The following is a 17,563-nucleotide window of genomic DNA, read 5'->3' as shown; positions in this document are numbered from 1 at the left end:
TTTGCTTCCCTAATCTCCTGAAAGCCTATATTTAGAACTAGGTTAACCCAAAACTGATCACCCACCAGCAAACTGATAAACGTAAGCTTTAGGACTGGGGAAGGTAAGGAATCAGTCCATGGAACCGAGCCAGAACCACCAGGAGAACAGTGACCCCGTGGGCTGGGTAGACAACTCCCTTGCCCACACATTCTTGGCCATATCCCTCCCATGAGGAGGAAGAGTTAGACACTATGACTAAATAATCAGGATGCTCTCTTATTTCCCTGGGACCCATTGTGTTCAAGCATAATATGGTTTTGAGACAGTGAGGCTAGCCACGTTGGGGAAAGAGGTTCTTTTTTTTTTTTTTTTAAGATTTTACTTATTTATTCATGAGAGGCACAGAGAGGGAGAGAGGCAGAGGGAGAAGCAGGCTCCATGCAGGGAGCCTGATGTGGGACTCGATCCTGGGTCTCCAGGATCACACCCTGGGCCGAAGGCAGGTGCTAAACCGCTGTGCAGACCGGGCTGCCCAAGGGAAAGAAGGTCTGAAGCAAAAAAAAGACAGTCTTGTAGGTCCCTGGGCCTTGATGCTGGCGTGGACATTCCCAGGAACCGACTCCTTGGATATAAGCAGGAGGAGAGCGAGAACTGCAAGCACCTGGAACCTTCACTCTCCCACAGAACGAGCTGTGAAAAGTCCGACAGACTGTGTTGTTTAGTTCAAAGCATCCTCCCTCCTTGACCCACCCCCCACTTCACCCCATCCCACCGACTGAAAGAAAAAGAGGCAGAGGCCTTTTTGTGTTCTCCCAGGCCATCCGGGTGGTACACCGTGACCGAGTCTGAGCCACAGCTACCCAGGCCCCGATGGCATCCCTTCAGGCCTAACTCCAGCCTGCATTTCCTGGCTCCCTCCGTGGTCACAGAGTTTCTTCTTGCCCCCCCTTCAAGGACCCTGGATGGGGCACAGGCTGGGACCCTGGAAGTGGGGACACCAGGTGGCCAGAGGCCAGGCAGGCAGGGCCGGGGGTGCCTCCTCGCAGGGAAGCCTCATGCAAATCCCTCGGCAATGCACCTGGCAATGCACCTGGCAGAGCGCGGAGAACCCCCTGAACCTTCCCGCGCGTCCCTCAAAGAAGGGTGGAGGGAAGAACGTGGGCCTCGAGCTGAGGGAGACCCAGAAGGAAAGTGTCAGCTTAGCAATTGGCTCAGGTCAGCTCAGAAAAATACAGTTGCTGCGGTCCCCGGGGTGGCCCAGCGGATTGGCGCCTGCCTTGGGCGCAGGGCGTGACCCTGGGGTCGCGGGATCGAGTCCCGCGTCGGGCGCCCTGCATGGAGCCTGCCTCTCTGTCTTTGTGTGTCTCATTAACAAATAAATAAAATCTTAAAAAGAAAAGAAAAGAAAAAATACAGTGCAAAAGAAAAATAGTAGTTAAAGAAGCGTTTGCAGAGGAGTTTGCAGAGGCCGTGAGTGGGCGAGCTCAGGAGGGGCAGGGGCGCGCGTGGGCGAGGCTGAGGCCGCGGCGCCAGCAGGCGCAGGTGCGGGGCGGGAGCGCGGAGGTGCCGGAGGTGCGGGGGGTGCGGGAGGGGGCGAGGGGGGAGCCCGCGAAGGGAGAGGGCGGGCGGGCGGGCGGGAGGCTCGCGACCACCGAGCCCCGGGTTGCGGACGCGGGGAGGGGGCGCCCCCTAGCGGCCCCCAGCGCCCCCGCCGCGCCCCCTTGCGGCCCCGCGCCGCCCTCCAAGCCCCGCCCCCGGCCCGTGCGCAGACCGGCTCGGGCTTCCCTTCCGTGGGCGCAGCCTCTTGGTTCCGGCCGCGGCGTGCGGGCGGGAGGGTGACGCGGACGGACTGCGCCGGCGATGGCGCGCGGTGAGTGGCGGCCGGGGGCGGCCGGGGGCGGCGGGGGGCGGCGGGGGCCTCGGGCTGTCGTTCGGGCGTTGCTCGCTGGAGCTGGCGGAGCGGGGCGGGGGGCCGGGGAAGGACGCTTCGCGCGGCGCCAGTTCCGGGCCGGGTTCCCGGCCTCCCGTCGCTCGGCGGCTCGGGGTCGTGGGCTGCGGCCCAGGCCCGACCTGCCCGGCCAGGCTGGCTGGCGCCGTCGCGGGGAAGGGGCCCCTGGGAGCCCCGGAGGCGGCGGCCGGGCGGGGGCGGGGGCCGGACGGCGGTGGCGGGGCCCCGAGGGAGCCGAGCTGCCCGCGTCCCTGCGGGAGGGAGGCAGCAGGTGCATTCAGGCGGCTCGGCGTCGGGGCCCGGCCAGGCTGCCGGCGGGGGCTGCCCACGGTCGCCCCCAGCACTGCGTAAACGAGTACGTGGGAGGAAAGAGCGAGAATTAGCCCGAGAAATAGGTCGTGTTTCCAGAAATTAGCGCTGGACCGTGGCGGGCAGGCGCAGACTGCGAGCGGGTCCTTCCAGCACAGGCCGCGGCCGCTTGGAAACCAACCCGGGACTTGGCCCCCGTCGGGCAGGTGGCAGCGGGGTTTGCAGGGAAGGCAGGACCACCCGCCCTGGTCACCTGTTCGCGTTTCTGCGGACTCCTGGGCCAGAGGCGCTTTCTTACACCTGATGCAAATCTGTGTATCCTCTTTCCTAATCTCCTCTAAGAGTTGAGGATGTACTTCCCAGGATCTCCAACCTTGTTTTTTGGTTTTTTTTAGGGAGAGAGAGAAAAGGAGAGAACACTCAGGAAGCACTCATCATCAGGGCAAGGGAAATCAGACGGACAGAAACATAAGAGTAGGTAAGGACCCGAACAGGAATGGGCAGGCCCCTAGACATTCCAGTGGAATCAGGCTCAGACAGCGGTTAGCAGGCTCCAGGCTCAGCAAGGAGCCTCCCCGCAGCTGCATCTCACAACCCTGAGATCATCTCTGAGCCAAAAGCAGTAACGCATTCCCCTCCCCCCCGCACAACCGAGTCACCCAAGCACCCCTTCCCACCTTACTTTTATTTTTTTTTTTAAGATTTGTTTATACAGAGTGTGCTCCTGTGCTCAAGGGTGGGGAGGGGCAGAAGGAAATGAAGAGTCTTTTTTTTCTTTTTTTAAAGATTTTATTTATTTATTTATTTATTTATTTTTAAGATTTTATTTATTTATCCATGACAGACCCAGAGAGATGCAGAGAGAGAGAGGCAGAGACACAGGCAGAGGGAGAAGCAGGCTCCATGCAGGGAGCCCCATGTGGGACTGGACCCCAGGATCATGACCTGAGCCAAAGGCAGACGCTCAACCATCCAGCGACTCAAGTGCCCCCAGGCAGAGAGAGTCTTAAGCAAATTCAGTGCTGGGGCACGGAGTCTGGTGTGGAGCCTGATCTCACAATCTCTGCTCCCCCATCACAAAACTGAGCCCAAACCAAGAGTCTGCAGCTTAACTGACTGCACTACCCCAGTGTCCCGGTCTTTATCTTTTTTTAAAAAGATTTATTTATTTATTCATGATAGACATAGAGAGAGGCAGAGACACAGGCAGAGGGAGAAGCAGGCTTCATGTCAGGAGCCCAACACAGGACTCCATCCCGGGACTCCAGGATTGCGCCTTGGGCCAAAGGCAGGTGCTAAACCACTGAGCCACCAAGGGATCCCCATGTCCCGGTCTTTAATAACAGACCTCTATGTAGAAATGGGACTACCGTGTGAGCTGGATACTATATGTGGGCAGAGACAGAGGAGTCCTGCTTGAATGAAGAGAAGAGAAGGAAATGTGTTTCTGGTGTCCACAGTTAAAACTCATCATATGTTTTGCCAAAAAATGTTCTATCTGGTGATTAAGGGTAGTTAGTCATTACCAGTATTTGTCAAGCTCATACCATGTGCCTACTGTGATAGGTTCTGAGGAGACATTGATGGGCAAAATCTGACACGGTCCCTGTCCCTTAGTGAACTTATGGTCAAATGTATAGTTGAACCAGTATTATACAGGGCCTCACTTCTTGAACAGCACAACTAAGACCCATAAAGAAAAGAAAAAAGACTGAGGAGAAGAAGTAGTACCAAGTTGATACACTTAAGTCCATACATTATTTGGCACTAGAAGAAATCCACAAGCTCTGAGAACCCATAGAGTTTGACTTTGGTCACAGTTTTATTTTTTTATTTTTATTTTATTTTATTTTTTGGTCACAGTTTTAACAAGCTCAACTACCTGGCTTTGTAGCCCATGGTAGCCAAGACGCAGCAAATTAGAAAGAGAGAGGGTGATTTCGGGGAATTACAGAGGAAAGGAGGATGCAAGCTGATGGGCTAAACATTGGTCATAAAAAGAAGGCACCAAAACAGAGCACAACAGCCTGGATGCCTTGGATACAAGGCATTGTTTCTGTATATGTTGTTCATAATCCCTGTTTTATGGGACTTTAATGGTAATTATGTAGAAAAGAGTTAAATGAAAAACACAGGGTTAGCAGATTAAACTGGCTTCTTTGCTCTGGAACTTTTCAGCATCTTTATTAACACCTGAACTCATTTTTCTTGGCGCAACTCTCCAGAACAGTGTTCTGCAGAACATACTTCAGGGAATCCTGGTGTTAAAAAAACAAAAACAAAAACAAAAACCCCATCAGAGTAACAAGGTGCCAGGTGGTATTGGTGTTTAGAGTGGTGATGCCAAGTCATCATAAGAGTAAATTATGTTTTGCATGGTGTTTAATGAGGCAGAGAAGAGGGATATACATTTTAATTTTGTCTATAAAAATGGCTAGACGTTTTGGAATTCTAAACAGTCTAGAAAAGTAATTTATAGCCCTCATTTAATCTTTATTGACGTTAGATACATGAGGCATTACTGTATTTGAAATACATCCCAGGCCACTATGTGCCAAAAAGGCTTTCCCTACTTGAGTCCCTGACCCCCATTTATGACACTGCTTCCATGAACCATTATATTCTGAGTTCCCCACAGGCTATTTGCAAATGGCATTTTAGAATATCACACATTTGCAGTTGAATATTTTACTGAAACAAGCTGTCTGGCCACTGTTAAGTGTTTTTGACATGAGTTCCAAAAAAGAAATTAGGGAGCATTTAGTTTCCAACCAGTTTTGTCCATCTAGACTCTTCCTTAATTGTGTATATGCAATAGGAGTTTTATGAAGTTGTAATTAACATATACATACAATTCTCTGACCTGCTTTTCTCAGTTACTGATACTTCATATAAATATTTTTCATATTTACAAATGTGTCTTTTATCTATAGCATATGAGATTTCATTAATGTCAATAGACTATAGTTTGCTTATTAACAGTAGGAGTAAACTGTGTCCCCACAAGCAGATCTGTATATCTGAACTCTTTATTTTTGAGAACAGAAATGTTTTCTTCATGCTAATTCTCAATCCATAATTTAAAAGAACTGTTTTTTCCATTTCTTCTGCATATTGACTTTTTTTTAGATTTTATTCAGAGAGAGCATGAACGGGGGTTGGGGGAGGGACAGAGAGAGAAGGAAAGAGGGAAGGAATCTCAAGCAGACTCTGTGCCAAGTGTGGAGCCCAATGCAAGCCTCAGTCCTAGGATCCTGAGATCATAACCTGACTCAAAACCAAGAGTCAGGGATCCCTGGGTGGCGCAGCGGTTTGGTGCCTGCCTTTGGCCCAGGGCGCGATCCTGGAGACCCGGGATCGAATCCCACATCGGGCTCCCGGTGCATGGATCCTGCTTCTCCCTCTGCCTGTGTCTCTGCCCCTCTCTCTCTCTCTCTCTCTCTCTCTCTCTCTCTCTCTCTGACTATCATAAATAAATAAAAAAAAATTTGAAAAAAAAAACCAAGAGTCAGACGCTTAACCAACCGAGCCACTCAGGCACCCCTCTGCATATTGACTTTTATACACAGTTTCATGAGACCATGCCAGCTATCGTACGTGCTCTTTAATTTTGTTCTTTTCCTTCATAGTAAAGCACTGTTGTCCAATTTATGTACAGTGCGTACTACTCGGGCTAAGCAGTAGTTTACCGCTTTTGTCATGCTTAAATGATTCCTAGCTTTATCTAATTTGGATTATGACTCTACTACCCCTTTCATTTTTACATTTTACATTCATTTTAATAATAAAAAAGGTAACAAGATAATGAAACAAACACACAAATACTGCTGTATTAAGAGTGATGGTGCCTAAAAAGAATAGGTTGCTTTCAAAAAGCACCACCATATGACAGCTAAAAATGTTCCTTCATAGATTATTGGAAAGGCAATATAGGAATGTCTGTTACATTAAGTTGTATAAACTTTGAAATTATGAAAGTCAAGGGCCACCTGAATTTAATATATTTTTTAATAGAAATACGTGGTCCTTGATTTGTGGCCATTTAGCAGGAGATTCTAGGAGTTGTCCATACTGTGAACTAAGCTGCTTGTTCCCCTCCCTCTGAATTCATCATAGTTTTGCCTTTACTCATCTGCAAAGTTTGGTTAAAATTAGAGTGGAAAAAAAAAACTTTTTTCTCTCTGTAACATATAAGACCTAATCATATTTCTTTTCTACAGCATTTCTCTGTTGATAGCTGTCTGTTTGAATTCTGACTGGGAACATTGGGATTATTTTCATCATGCCAACAGTGGTGGTAATGGATGTATCCCTTTCCATGACCCGACCTGTGTCTATCGAAGGGTCCGAGGAATATCAGCGTAAGCACCTAGCAGCCCATGGTTTGACAATGCTGTTCGAGCACATGGCCACAAATTACAAGCTTGAATTTACAGCCCTGGTGGTTTTTTCATCACTCTGGGAGCTGATGGTTCCCTTCACAAGAGATTACAACACCCTTCAGGTACAAAAAGAATGAGTTATTGTACGTACAGGGTCCAGATTTTTAGGAAGGAGAACATTGTTATCATATTGCACTGAATATTTTGAACTTGGAATTTTTTTCTTTTTTAGGATTTATCCATTTATTTGGGGGTCAGGGGAGGAGCAGAGGAGAGAGAAACTCAAAGCAGACTCCACTCTGAGCCCAATGATCTCATAACCCTGAAATCATGACCTGAGCCAAAACTGAAAGTCAGATGCTCAACCGTGTCACCCAGTGACCCTGTAGAACTTGGGTTTATCTAATGTTAAGTCTACAGGTGTAATATCTGAGTATAGCTATAAAACAAGATTCAGGGGGAACCCTGGGTGGCGCAGCAGTTTAGCGCCTGCCTTTGGCCCAGGGCGCGATCCTGGAGACCCAGGATCAAATCCCACATCGGGCTCCCAGTGCATGGAGCCTGCTTCTCCCTCTGCCTGTGTCTCTGCCTCTCTCTCTCTCTCTCTCTCTGTGACTATCATAAATAAATAAAAAATTTAAAAAAAAATAAAAATAATAAATAAAACAAGATTCACAACCAGTAGGCCTTATTATGCCTTTGGTAGAGTTATGAATTCGAGATCTGAGTTTTTGCCTTATTTTCTTTTCTTGTTTTCTGGAGTTTGCTGTGAGAAGGAAAACGTCATGATGTAGTTCCCCATTCCCTAAAATTCGAGGTCTTTAAGTTCAACACTTGATTTTTTCTACTTTCCTATAAAACTTGAAGAAATGAAAAATAGCCCTTCCATATAATAGAGTAATTCAAAATTATGTTTCCTCTGTAACATAGCCTTTGATTTACAGATGCTAAGAAATTACAGGGTGGTTTTTTTTTTTTTCTTAAGATTTTATGTCTTTATTCATGTGAGACACACAGAGAGAGAGGCAGAGACACAGGCAAAGGGAGAAGCAGGCTCCATGCAGCAGATAGCCCAATACGGGACTCGATTCCGAGGCTCCCAAGATCATACCCTAGGCCAAAGTCAGCGCTAAACCGCTGAGCCACCCAGGGATCCCTGAAATTACAGTTTTTAAACCTCAGTTGATAGGTGTTACTTCAAAAGGTATTGTCTGTGATATGCCAGAGATTTTACTTTCTGACCACATCTCTAAATCATTAATATTTCCAGCAGTACCTAGTAATAGTGTGGAATTAAAACAGTTTAATAGGGCAGCTGGGGTGGCTCAGTGGTTTAGCGCCACTTTCAGCCCAGGGCCTGATCCTAGAGGCCCAGGATCCCGTCCCACGGGCTCCCTGCATGGAGCCTGCTTCTCCTTCTGCCTGTGTCTCTGCCTCTCTCTCTCTCTCTCTCTCTCTCTCTTTCTCTCTGTCTCTCAGTCTCTCATGATTAAATAAAATCTTAAAAAAAATAAAATTAAAACAGTTTAATACTTACTGGGCAGGTTAGAGATCCAGGATCAGTGTAGTTTAATTTTTTTTTAATATAATAAAATTTGGTTAAATCATTTCTTTTATTATCTCACATTTTTTATGTTCGTCAAAAGCTTCTTTAAAAAATTGCACTGGGTTTCTTGTAGATTAATAGTAAACAAAGGATTTTGGATATTCAACAGTTCTGAAATTTAAAGAATTGCTATCTGAGTTGTTCAGAGTAGGGGTTAAGTACCAGGTGCCCTGAAGGCCAACTGCCTGGTCCTACATCTTGCCTTTGCCACCTGTAGGCATGTGACCTGGGAAGGTTACTTCATCATTCTTTACCTTTGTTTCCTCATTTTAAAAATAGGTTAATAATCTGTAGTTTACAGAGTGTTGAGATAACTGAATGCATGTGAAGTGCCTACGTTGGTGTTTAGAATATAGTTAGTACTCAGTACTTTTTGTCTCTTTTTTTTTTTTTGCTGTGTTTAAAAGTTCATTTCAGTTACTTTCTTCAGGGTTCCCTTACAAAGCTATGAACTTGGTAGACTGTTCACTCTCACTTGATAAGAAAATGGAATAAAGGGAAGTTTTTTTAATTGTACTTTGTGGTTGAGGAAGCCTATTTTACTGTTTTTCTTTGAGAAAATATGCTTTTGGGCTCTCAGAAAGTGTCCCCTGTGTAACATTCATGCTTTGAACAGTTTATGTTATTTTCTAATAACAAAACAGTATAGAGAATAATGAGCAATTTTATTTTTTATTCAATCAGGAAGCACTAAGTAATATGGATGATTATGATAAAACCTGCTTGGAATCTGCATTAGTTGGTGTTTGCAACATCGTTCAGCAAGAGTGGGGTGGTGCGATTCCTTGCCAGGTAATGATCAATTCCGTTTCATTGCCCTAAGTTAAAACCATTAACCACTGAGATGATTTGATTTTCTTTAGGTTCTGACACAGCATGCGTTGTAATTTCTAAAAACATTATTGGTATCTTTTTAAAAGAAGGCACTAAATCAACACTAATATGCTCAGGAAATAGCACAATTATGCCTTGAGGCAAGCATTTTCCTAGTAAATTGGCTTATTGCAAACTAGTATTGTTTGTATGAAACACAAAGGGCTCACAGAATTTTAGAACACTCCCTAGAATGGGTAATTTTGAGTGATAAAATTATAAACATCAGGGCATTATAGTCTATTTTCCGTTATCTCAGTGTAGCATTTATTTAGGAAACATTTAACCATCTCAACTGAGTTATCTAAAAAAGTGGGGTCTGTGAATGTCATGTAATTGGTTACCCTTTACTTCAAGTCCACAATAGCACAACAGCACTTCAAGTCCACATTAGCATCAAAGCAGAACAGAGTATTAGGATTAAAAAGAATTAGGGCATCCCTGGGTGGCTCAGCTGTTTAGCGCCTGCCTTTGGCCCAGGGCACAATCCTGGGGTCCCGGGATCGAGTCCCACGTCGGGCTCCCGGCATGGAGCCTGCTTCTCCCTCCTCCTGTGTCTCTGCCTCTCTCTCTCTCTCTCTATGTCTATCATTCATAAATAAATAAATCTTAAAAAAAAAAAAGAATTGGAAGTTTGCTATAAGCAGGTACAGACATACCTCAGAGATATTGTAGATTCAGTTTAAAAGATTAGAATAAAGCTAACATTGCATAAAGTGAGTCAGTTGAAGTTTTTGGTTTCCCAAGACTATAAAATTATTTACACTATACTGTAGTCTGTTAAGTGTATAATAGCATTATGTCTAAAAGAAGATGTACATACCTTAATTAAAAAGTTCTGTGTTGCTAAAACGCTAACCATCATCTGAACTTTCAGCAAGTCATAATCACTGATCACAGATCACCATAACAAAGATAAAAATAACGAAAAAGTTCAAAACATTGCACAAATTACCAAAATGTGACACTGAGACATAAAGTGAGCAAATACTGTTAGAAAAATGGCACCGATAAACTTGCTCAGGACCCGGTTGCCATAGACCTTCGTTTTGTAAAAACGCAGTATCTGTGACTATATTGCATCAAATCCCAGAAAAGGAATATGCTTGTGCTTTAAGAAATGGTAGTACAGGGATGCCTGGGTGGCTCAGCGGTTGAGCATCTGCCTTTGGCTCAGGGCATGATCCCAGAGTCCTGGGATTGAGTCCCAGATTAGGCTTCTTGCATGGAGCCTGCTTCTCCCTCTGCCTGTTGTCTCTGCCTCTCTGTGTTTCCCATGAATAAATAAATAACATCTTAAAAAAAAAGAAATGGTAGTACATTTTAAAGGAGAAAACAAAAATTGCTAAAAGGAAAGTTACAGTAATCTACAATGGGAGTCAGCTAGCTTTTTCTGTATTTTAGGTTTTGCAGATGTTTGTGACAACTTCCTAATTCCTCTGTCATAGCATGAAAACAGCCATAGATAATAAGTAAAAAAAAATGACATGGCTGGGCTACAATAAGACTTGATTTACAAAACAGCAGTGGGCTATAGTGTATGATTTTTTGTTACATATGGTGAAACACAGATTCTTCAGTAGTGTCAGTGGTATCACCGGTATTTTTTTTTTTTTTTTTTTTTAACTGAAAATGAGACTGTGTTTGCCCGGGGCCTGGGGTAAAGGATGAGTAGGGAATTGACACGAATGAAGCAGAAGGGAAGATGGGAAGTGACGAGACTGTTCTTCATCTTGATTGTAGAAGTGGTTGTTCACTGAATGTAGTTGTTGGAACTCCTAGAACTGTATATTAAGAAGGATGAATTTTATTACATGTAAATTATATCTCAGTAAACCTGACTTTTCTTTTAAGTTTGTGTTTTTCTTACTACAAAACCACCTTGTTTTACAGACTATTAACTCTAGGGTTGATGAAGACCCTGAGTGGCTACTAAAAAGTTAAATCATTTTAATAAATGCCATAAATGAGGGCATCTGGGTGGCTCAGTGGTTGAGCGTCTGCCTTTGGCTCAGGGCATGATCCTGGAGTCCTGGGATCAAGTCCCGCATCAGGCTCCCCACATGGAGCCTGCTTCTCCCTCTGCCTATGTCTCTGCCTCTGTGCCTCTCATGAATAAATAAATAAAATCTTAAAAAAAAATTCCATAAATGCCTTTTGATCAGTTTCTTTTCAGACATAAAATGGCATCTTCTTAAACATTATTTATCTGGTAAATCTGTGCATACAAAATATCTAATGTCCTAATAGTATATTGAATAAATGAAATTTTGTTGTCCAAATCGGAAGCCAGTGGGTAAGCACAGTTTCCTTTGCTACTTCTTCAGTCATTTTAGAGAAGAAATTCAGAAAATATTTTTACAGAAAATATGTAATAAGCAAGATCTTATGTACCACACAGCCTTTTGCCCTTTTTTAAAAAGATTTATTTATTTATTTATTTGACAGCACAAGCCAGGGGAATTGGCAAGCAGAGGGAGAGGGAGAAGCAGGCTCCCTGTGGACAGGCAGGGGCTCCCTGAGCCCGAAGGCAGTCACTTAACTGGCTGAGCCACCCAGGCACTCCAGCCTTCTGCCTTTTAATATTTTTTCTCCTTTGCAAAAGGAAGAATCTGAATTTAGGATGTCCTATACCCTGAGGGTACAGGACTGGGCCTGGATCCACTTAGATTTGGTTGATGAGTTTTGGAGTGAATCAGGTCCAAAACACTGTCCAGAGGTAGAAGTTATTAGTGATTGTTTTTATAATCAGTTACTGTCAAATAGATTTGTTTTAATGTGGAGTTTTGTTAACCAAGATTTTGGATAGCTGAGCTATGTCTTCATTATCTGAGTAAAGTCTGTCCCATTTTGACATTACATGAAATATTTCATCACATGGCGTCTGAAAAAAGTAGGGGCAGAAGTAAATTGTTATATAGCAGTTGTTCATATAAGAGAAAATTGCCTTAGTCAACTGAGTATCTTCCCAAAAAAACGCATCTCTCCAGGAGATTGCCATTGAACATTCTTGGGCTTTAGAAATAAGTGTCAATCTTGGTACTTCACATGGTGCTGTCACCTAATACTTCCATAATGGACTGTTATTATCAAGTTACAAAGCTAGGATAAGAAGAGCAAAAATAATCCTCCCCTGGAATGCCTGGAAAATCTACCATCCCTTTGGATCACTGAGGCAATGAGGAAGAAAAATGATTTGTAACTACTGTCTATTGCTGGTATATTTTGAAGGCTTTTGCAAATTACAGATTGATTAAGAATGCATTTTAAAGGTCTTATACATGTCTGATTAAATGGCTTTTTTTTTTTTTTAAGATTTTTTTAATTTATTCATGAGAGACACAGAGATAGAGGCAGAGGGAGAAGCAGGCTCCATGCTAGAAGCCTGATGTGGGACTCAATCTCAGGACTCCGGGATCACACCCTGAGTCAAAGGCAGACGCCCAACCGCTGAGCCACCCAGGCGTCCCTTAAATGGCATTTATTTATTTATCTATCTATCTATCTATCTATTTATTTATTTATTTAAATGGCTTTTACAAATACATTTTTTTGTTTAGAGGGAGAAGAGACAGAGGGAGAGAGAATCTTAAGCAGGCTCCATACCCAGTGCAGAACCAGACGGAGCTCCATCTCCCATTGCTGAAATCATGCCCTGAGCTGAAAACAAGAGTCAGATACTTAACCGACTGAGCCACCCAGGCACCCCTATAAATACATTTTTATTTTATTTTTTTTAAAGGTTTTACTTATTTATTCATGAGAGACACAGAGAGAGGCAGAGACAAAGGCAGAGGGAGAAGTAGGCTAATGAAGAGGAGCCCACTGTAGGACTTGATCAATCCCAGGACTCTGGGGTCACGCTCTGAGCTGAAGGCAGACATTCAACCACTGAGACACCCAGGCATCCCTGTAAATATATTTTTAAAGCAGTTGTCATTTTATTTTTTATTTTTTATTTTTTTTAAGATTTTATTTATTTATTCATGAGAAACACAGAGAGAGAGGCAGAGACACAGGCAGAGGGAGAAGCAAGCTCCATGCAGGGAGCCTGATGCGGGACTCCATCCCAGGACTCCAGGATCATGCCCTAGGCTGAAGGCAGGCACTAAACCACTGAGCCACCCAGGGATCCCCAGCAGTTGTCATTTTAATTCACCAAGGACGGAGTTTGTCATCTTTGAAAATTCGTGTCAAGGTTTGGATTTCTGTGCTTATAAATCCTGGGGTCACTTGTAAAATAGATCCTCATGTCATTTTTGACACCAAGTGCCTTAGGTGCCAACTCTATCTAAGAGATAGGGTTCTAGTTTTAATGCAATTAGGTAAGAATTGATTATGATTTTAAGTGTTCATGGGTAGGTACTATTTTTAAGGTTTAATTAGATAAAATACAGCAAAATGCATAGATCTCAAATATACAGTTCACGGAGTTGTTTTTTCTTTTTTTTTTAAGATTTTATTTATTTATTTATTCATGAGAGAGAGAGAGAGAGAGAGGCAGAGGCAGAGACACAGGCAGAGGAAGAAGCAGGCTCCATGCAGGGAGCCCGACATGGGACTCGATGACTCAATCCCGGGACTCCAGGATCATGCCCTGGGCTGAAGGCAGGCGCTAAACTGTTGAGCCATCCAGGGATCCCCCGGTTCACTGAGTTTTGACAGATGTATACACCTATGTGACCACCACTTCAATTAAGATCTAGAACATTTCCATTACCCAACAAAGTTTCCTCACCTCCCCCTTTCAAGTCAGTATCCCCCTAAGCCCCACAGCTCGTTTGATTTATTGTAGCTTTGTTGTGCCTCTTCTAGAATTTGATACAAAAACAGAATCATGATGTAGTCTTTCACTTGAGAAAATGTTTTTGAGATTTATTCACCTCGTTGCTTATCTCCCTGCAAAGGTGGGTTTTTCCGTGTAAATGCCATTAAGGAGAAATGAAAATGTTGTTAAATGAGACAGCTTTATTTATTTTTTATGAGACAGCTTTAAAATGAGACCGTTTTAAGTAACATATTTAAATATGTTATTTCATGTACAAACCTCCCCTCCCTGCCAACAGGTTGTTCTGGTGACAGATGGCTGTCTTGGCATTGGTAGAGGATCACTGCGGCATTCCCTAGCTACTCACAATCAACGAAGCGAGAGCAACAGGTTTCCACTACCTTTCCCTTTCCCATCTAAGTTATACATCATGTGCATGGCAAATTTGGAGGAGGTAATACTGAGTTCTTTTTAGTTTGATTAGATACATTTTAGGACTTTATTTTTCAGTATATTCTATTAGTATTATATTGTATATACTATAGCATTAAACTCCATTGGTTTCAGCTGAGACTAGTCACTAAATTTGGAAGGACTTTAGGTCTCAAATGCTCTTTGAAGATTCAGAGTGTTGTCCATCTCTAGAAACATAGCTGGCTGGAATTGTTATCCATCCTGCTTCCCACAAAGATTCTTCAAATGCATGAGTTAAAATGTTCTTTTTGGTCTTAGACATTTCCCTCATTTGGGAATTCTTATGTCCATTCCACTGGAAATGTCGACAGAAATGTGCTTGGACTTTTTTGGTAAAGTAATGTTTCTCTGATACGTGTTTTACTAAACTCTACTTCCTGGTTTTCCCATTTATTTGGGAAAGTTATTTAACCTTTGTTCACCTCAGTTTTTCTATCTGTAAGATGTAGGTAATGATGGTTTTCACCCAAAAGATGTTAGAAACACTTTGGAATGAAGATACCATGTAAATACCAACTGTGGTCACCTCTGAGAATCTTTGCAAAATTACTTCTGAATGAAATAGCTCTACTGGTATCGTTTTATATAACATTCCTCTTGGTAGCCTTGAAACAAAATTGTTTCCATCTCAGGTTGTAAAAAAAAATCATCCGTGTTATTTATTGCCTGTGTTATTGTGACAGGTGTGACCTTGGTGTGCTGATAATAATCTGGCATTGTATGCCACTTTAAAAGGGTCATCTGTTTTGTTTTGTAGCTTCAGAGCACTGATTCCTTGGATTGCCTTGAACGACTCATAGATTTAAACAATGGTGAAGGGCAGATTTTTACTATTGATGGTCCCCTGTGCTTGAAAAATGTACAGTCTATGTTTGGGTGAGTATATACTTAGAGCTTTTTTGCCTTTTTTTTTTTTTTTTTTTTTTTTTTTGCTTTTTTGCCTTCTTACAATCTGTTATTATGTTATTATAATTTGATATTCAGCTATCATATCTATTCCACCACTGTTTCTAATTGTTGTCATTTTCCCCAAGTTGCACAATTTTCAGGTAAAATGATTGGTAGTAGTGATTTTTTAAAAGTTCATTCCCTTTTAAATTAAGCATGACTAAATCAGTAATGCCTACAGATGTTGACTCTCTTATAATAGCAGTTTCAAAAGATTAACTTGCTTTTGAGCTTTTCAGAATTGAAGTTTCCTCACCAGGGGCACCTGGGTGGCTCAGTGGTTGAATGTCTGCCTTTGGCTCAGGTCATGATCCCAGAGTCCTAGGATCGAGTCCTGTATCAGGCTCCCCACAAGGAGCCTATTTCTTTCTCCCTCTGCCTATGTCTTTGCCTCTCTCTCAGTGTCTCTCATGAATAAATAAATAAAATCTTCAAAAGAAAAAAAAATTTCCTCACCAGAAATGTCAGGTTTTGTTCTGTTTTATAAGCGGTCAGATCATAGTTTTGGAGTCGACTCAAAGAGAAAATAAACTTAGCATCTTGAAAAAATTCCTCAAGGGCTACCCGGGTGTCTCAGTCATTTAAGTGTCTGCCTAAATCAGATGCCGAGTTGGGTTCCCTGCTCCACCAAGAGTCTGCTTCTCTCTCCCTCTGCCTGCTGCTCCCCCTACTTATACTCGCTCTCTCTCTGTCAAATAAATAAATAAAATCTTAAAAAAAAAATGGAATGAGAAAAAGTGTATGAGAACTCATAGCAATTTGACAGAGAAATATCTTTAAAAAAAAAAAATTCCTTGAGAAAAATGATATGTATCATATTATTCTTCTTATAACAATTATTCATCATATTCTAGAAAACTAATAGATCTGGCGTATACACCTTTCCATGCTATTCTCAAGTGTGGCCACCTAACCGCTGATGTGCAGGTGTTCCCCAGACCAGAGCCTTTTGTTGTAGATGAGGAAATCGATCCCATTCCTAAAGTCATCAACACAGGTAATGTGTTTTTTAACTTCCTGCTTGGTTCTTTTGTTATCTTTACTTTTTTGTAATTTCTGACTTCTCTATACAGGAGGGTTGAAAAAAAAAGTAAATTCTGATACTAGGGTGCTGTTGTCATCATCAGTATATGCATTTTGGATGGGAGGAAGCATTGACCAAAGGGTGGCAGGCCGGTGGTCTTTCATAGGTCATGAGTTAATCTCCAGTCTTAGATAACAATAGCCACAAATTACTAGAATTGGAATTCATGACTAGATTCACTAGCCATGAAATCCTTGAGGTAATTCTTAATAGAGATACTAAGATTGATTAGTATCATAATTGAGATCATCTATGAAGAGCTAGCTTCTAGGCTTGGCTCTGTGATTCTTCCTGTGTGATCCTGTACGAGTCACTTCCTCTCATTTTGGTTGGCTAAGGAGAGTGGAATCTCTAGATGAGTCATGGTCTGTCTGAGGTCTGTGTTCTGATATACTGTACCCCTCTAGCCCTCCTGCTTGTATTTTGACTAAAAGAGACGTGCTACTGCTTTTACCTGGTTTGTGCTGGAGGTGCTGTCAGAAGTCACAAGAAAAATGGAGGGCAGCCCCAGTGGCGCAGCGGGCATGATCCTGAAGACCCTATATCGAGTCCCACGTCAGGCTCTCTGCATGGAGCCTGCTTCTCCCTCTGCCTGTGTCTCTGCCTCTCATTCTCTCACTGTGTCTCTATGAATAAATAAATAAAATCTTAAAAAAAAAGAAAAAAACAAAACAAGGAAAAATGGAGAAAAGAATCGTATTCATTTGGTGGGCAGACCCCTTGAGTTGTGGGCACACATTCAGCTGTCACTGTTTTGGACACTGTTGTACCTTCAGTGCTTATTAGCACAGCTCTGATACTTATAAATGTTTACTAGGTAAATTTCTAGTCAACCAATGATTGAAATGAGGTGCACAGTAAATGTTCATTTCATTCATGGGTGTACAGATTTGAAGGAGTCAGAGAGTGAAGGGCTCTGCAGAAACTTTTTATTTTTTCTGCCTTTAGCTCCTGGCTATCTTGGAAATAGGGTATGCATCTCTTTCATGGTGACTACTGCAGTATGTTAAGCTGTGCCAAAGTTTTTTTGCCTTCAAACCCAACTAGATTCCACTTCCTTCCCACCCTTTTTTCTTTTTTTTTTTATTGGAGTTCAATTTGCCAACATATATCATAACACCCTCATCCTTTTTTTGATAAAATAACTTTGAGTAGGTCTTTTCCAAGATCTTTGTCATAGCTTATATTT

At 42.8% G+C, this 17,563-nt stretch overlaps 1 protein-coding gene across 7 annotated transcripts in view; it reads left to right on the top strand.

Moving 5' to 3' along the window:
- The first annotated feature begins 1,746 nt into the window (after positions 1-1,746).
- INTS14 (integrator complex subunit 14) overlaps positions 1,747-17,563 on the top strand; it is a 35,108-nt gene continuing 19,291 nt past the window's right edge. Inside the window, exons 1-7 of one of the 7 annotated variants that reach the window (XM_077881524.1) lie at positions 1,760-1,852; positions 2,635-2,717; positions 6,460-6,743; positions 8,912-9,019; positions 14,167-14,322; positions 15,100-15,218; positions 16,145-16,287. In XM_077881524.1, the coding sequence (XP_077737650.1) occupies positions 6,522-6,743; positions 8,912-9,019; positions 14,167-14,322; positions 15,100-15,218; positions 16,145-16,287 (748 nt within the window). In that variant the 5' untranslated portion in view covers positions 1,760-1,852; positions 2,635-2,717; positions 6,460-6,521. Of the gene's footprint in view, positions 1,853-2,170; positions 2,286-2,353; positions 2,718-6,459; positions 6,744-8,911; positions 9,020-14,166; positions 14,323-15,099; positions 15,219-16,144; positions 16,288-17,563 lie in introns of those variants that run through there. The other 6 variants (XM_077881526.1, XM_077881528.1, XM_077881529.1 and 3 more) reach the window with 6 other exon arrangements.

This window comes from Canis aureus, chromosome 32 (genome assembly GCF_053574225.1).
Source record: "Canis aureus isolate CA01 chromosome 32, VMU_Caureus_v.1.0, whole genome shotgun sequence".
Lineage (NCBI taxonomy): Eukaryota > Metazoa > Chordata > Mammalia > Carnivora > Canidae > Canis > Canis aureus.
Note: the sequence above shows the minus strand (reverse complement) of the source record. Positions and strands in the feature narration are given on the sequence as shown.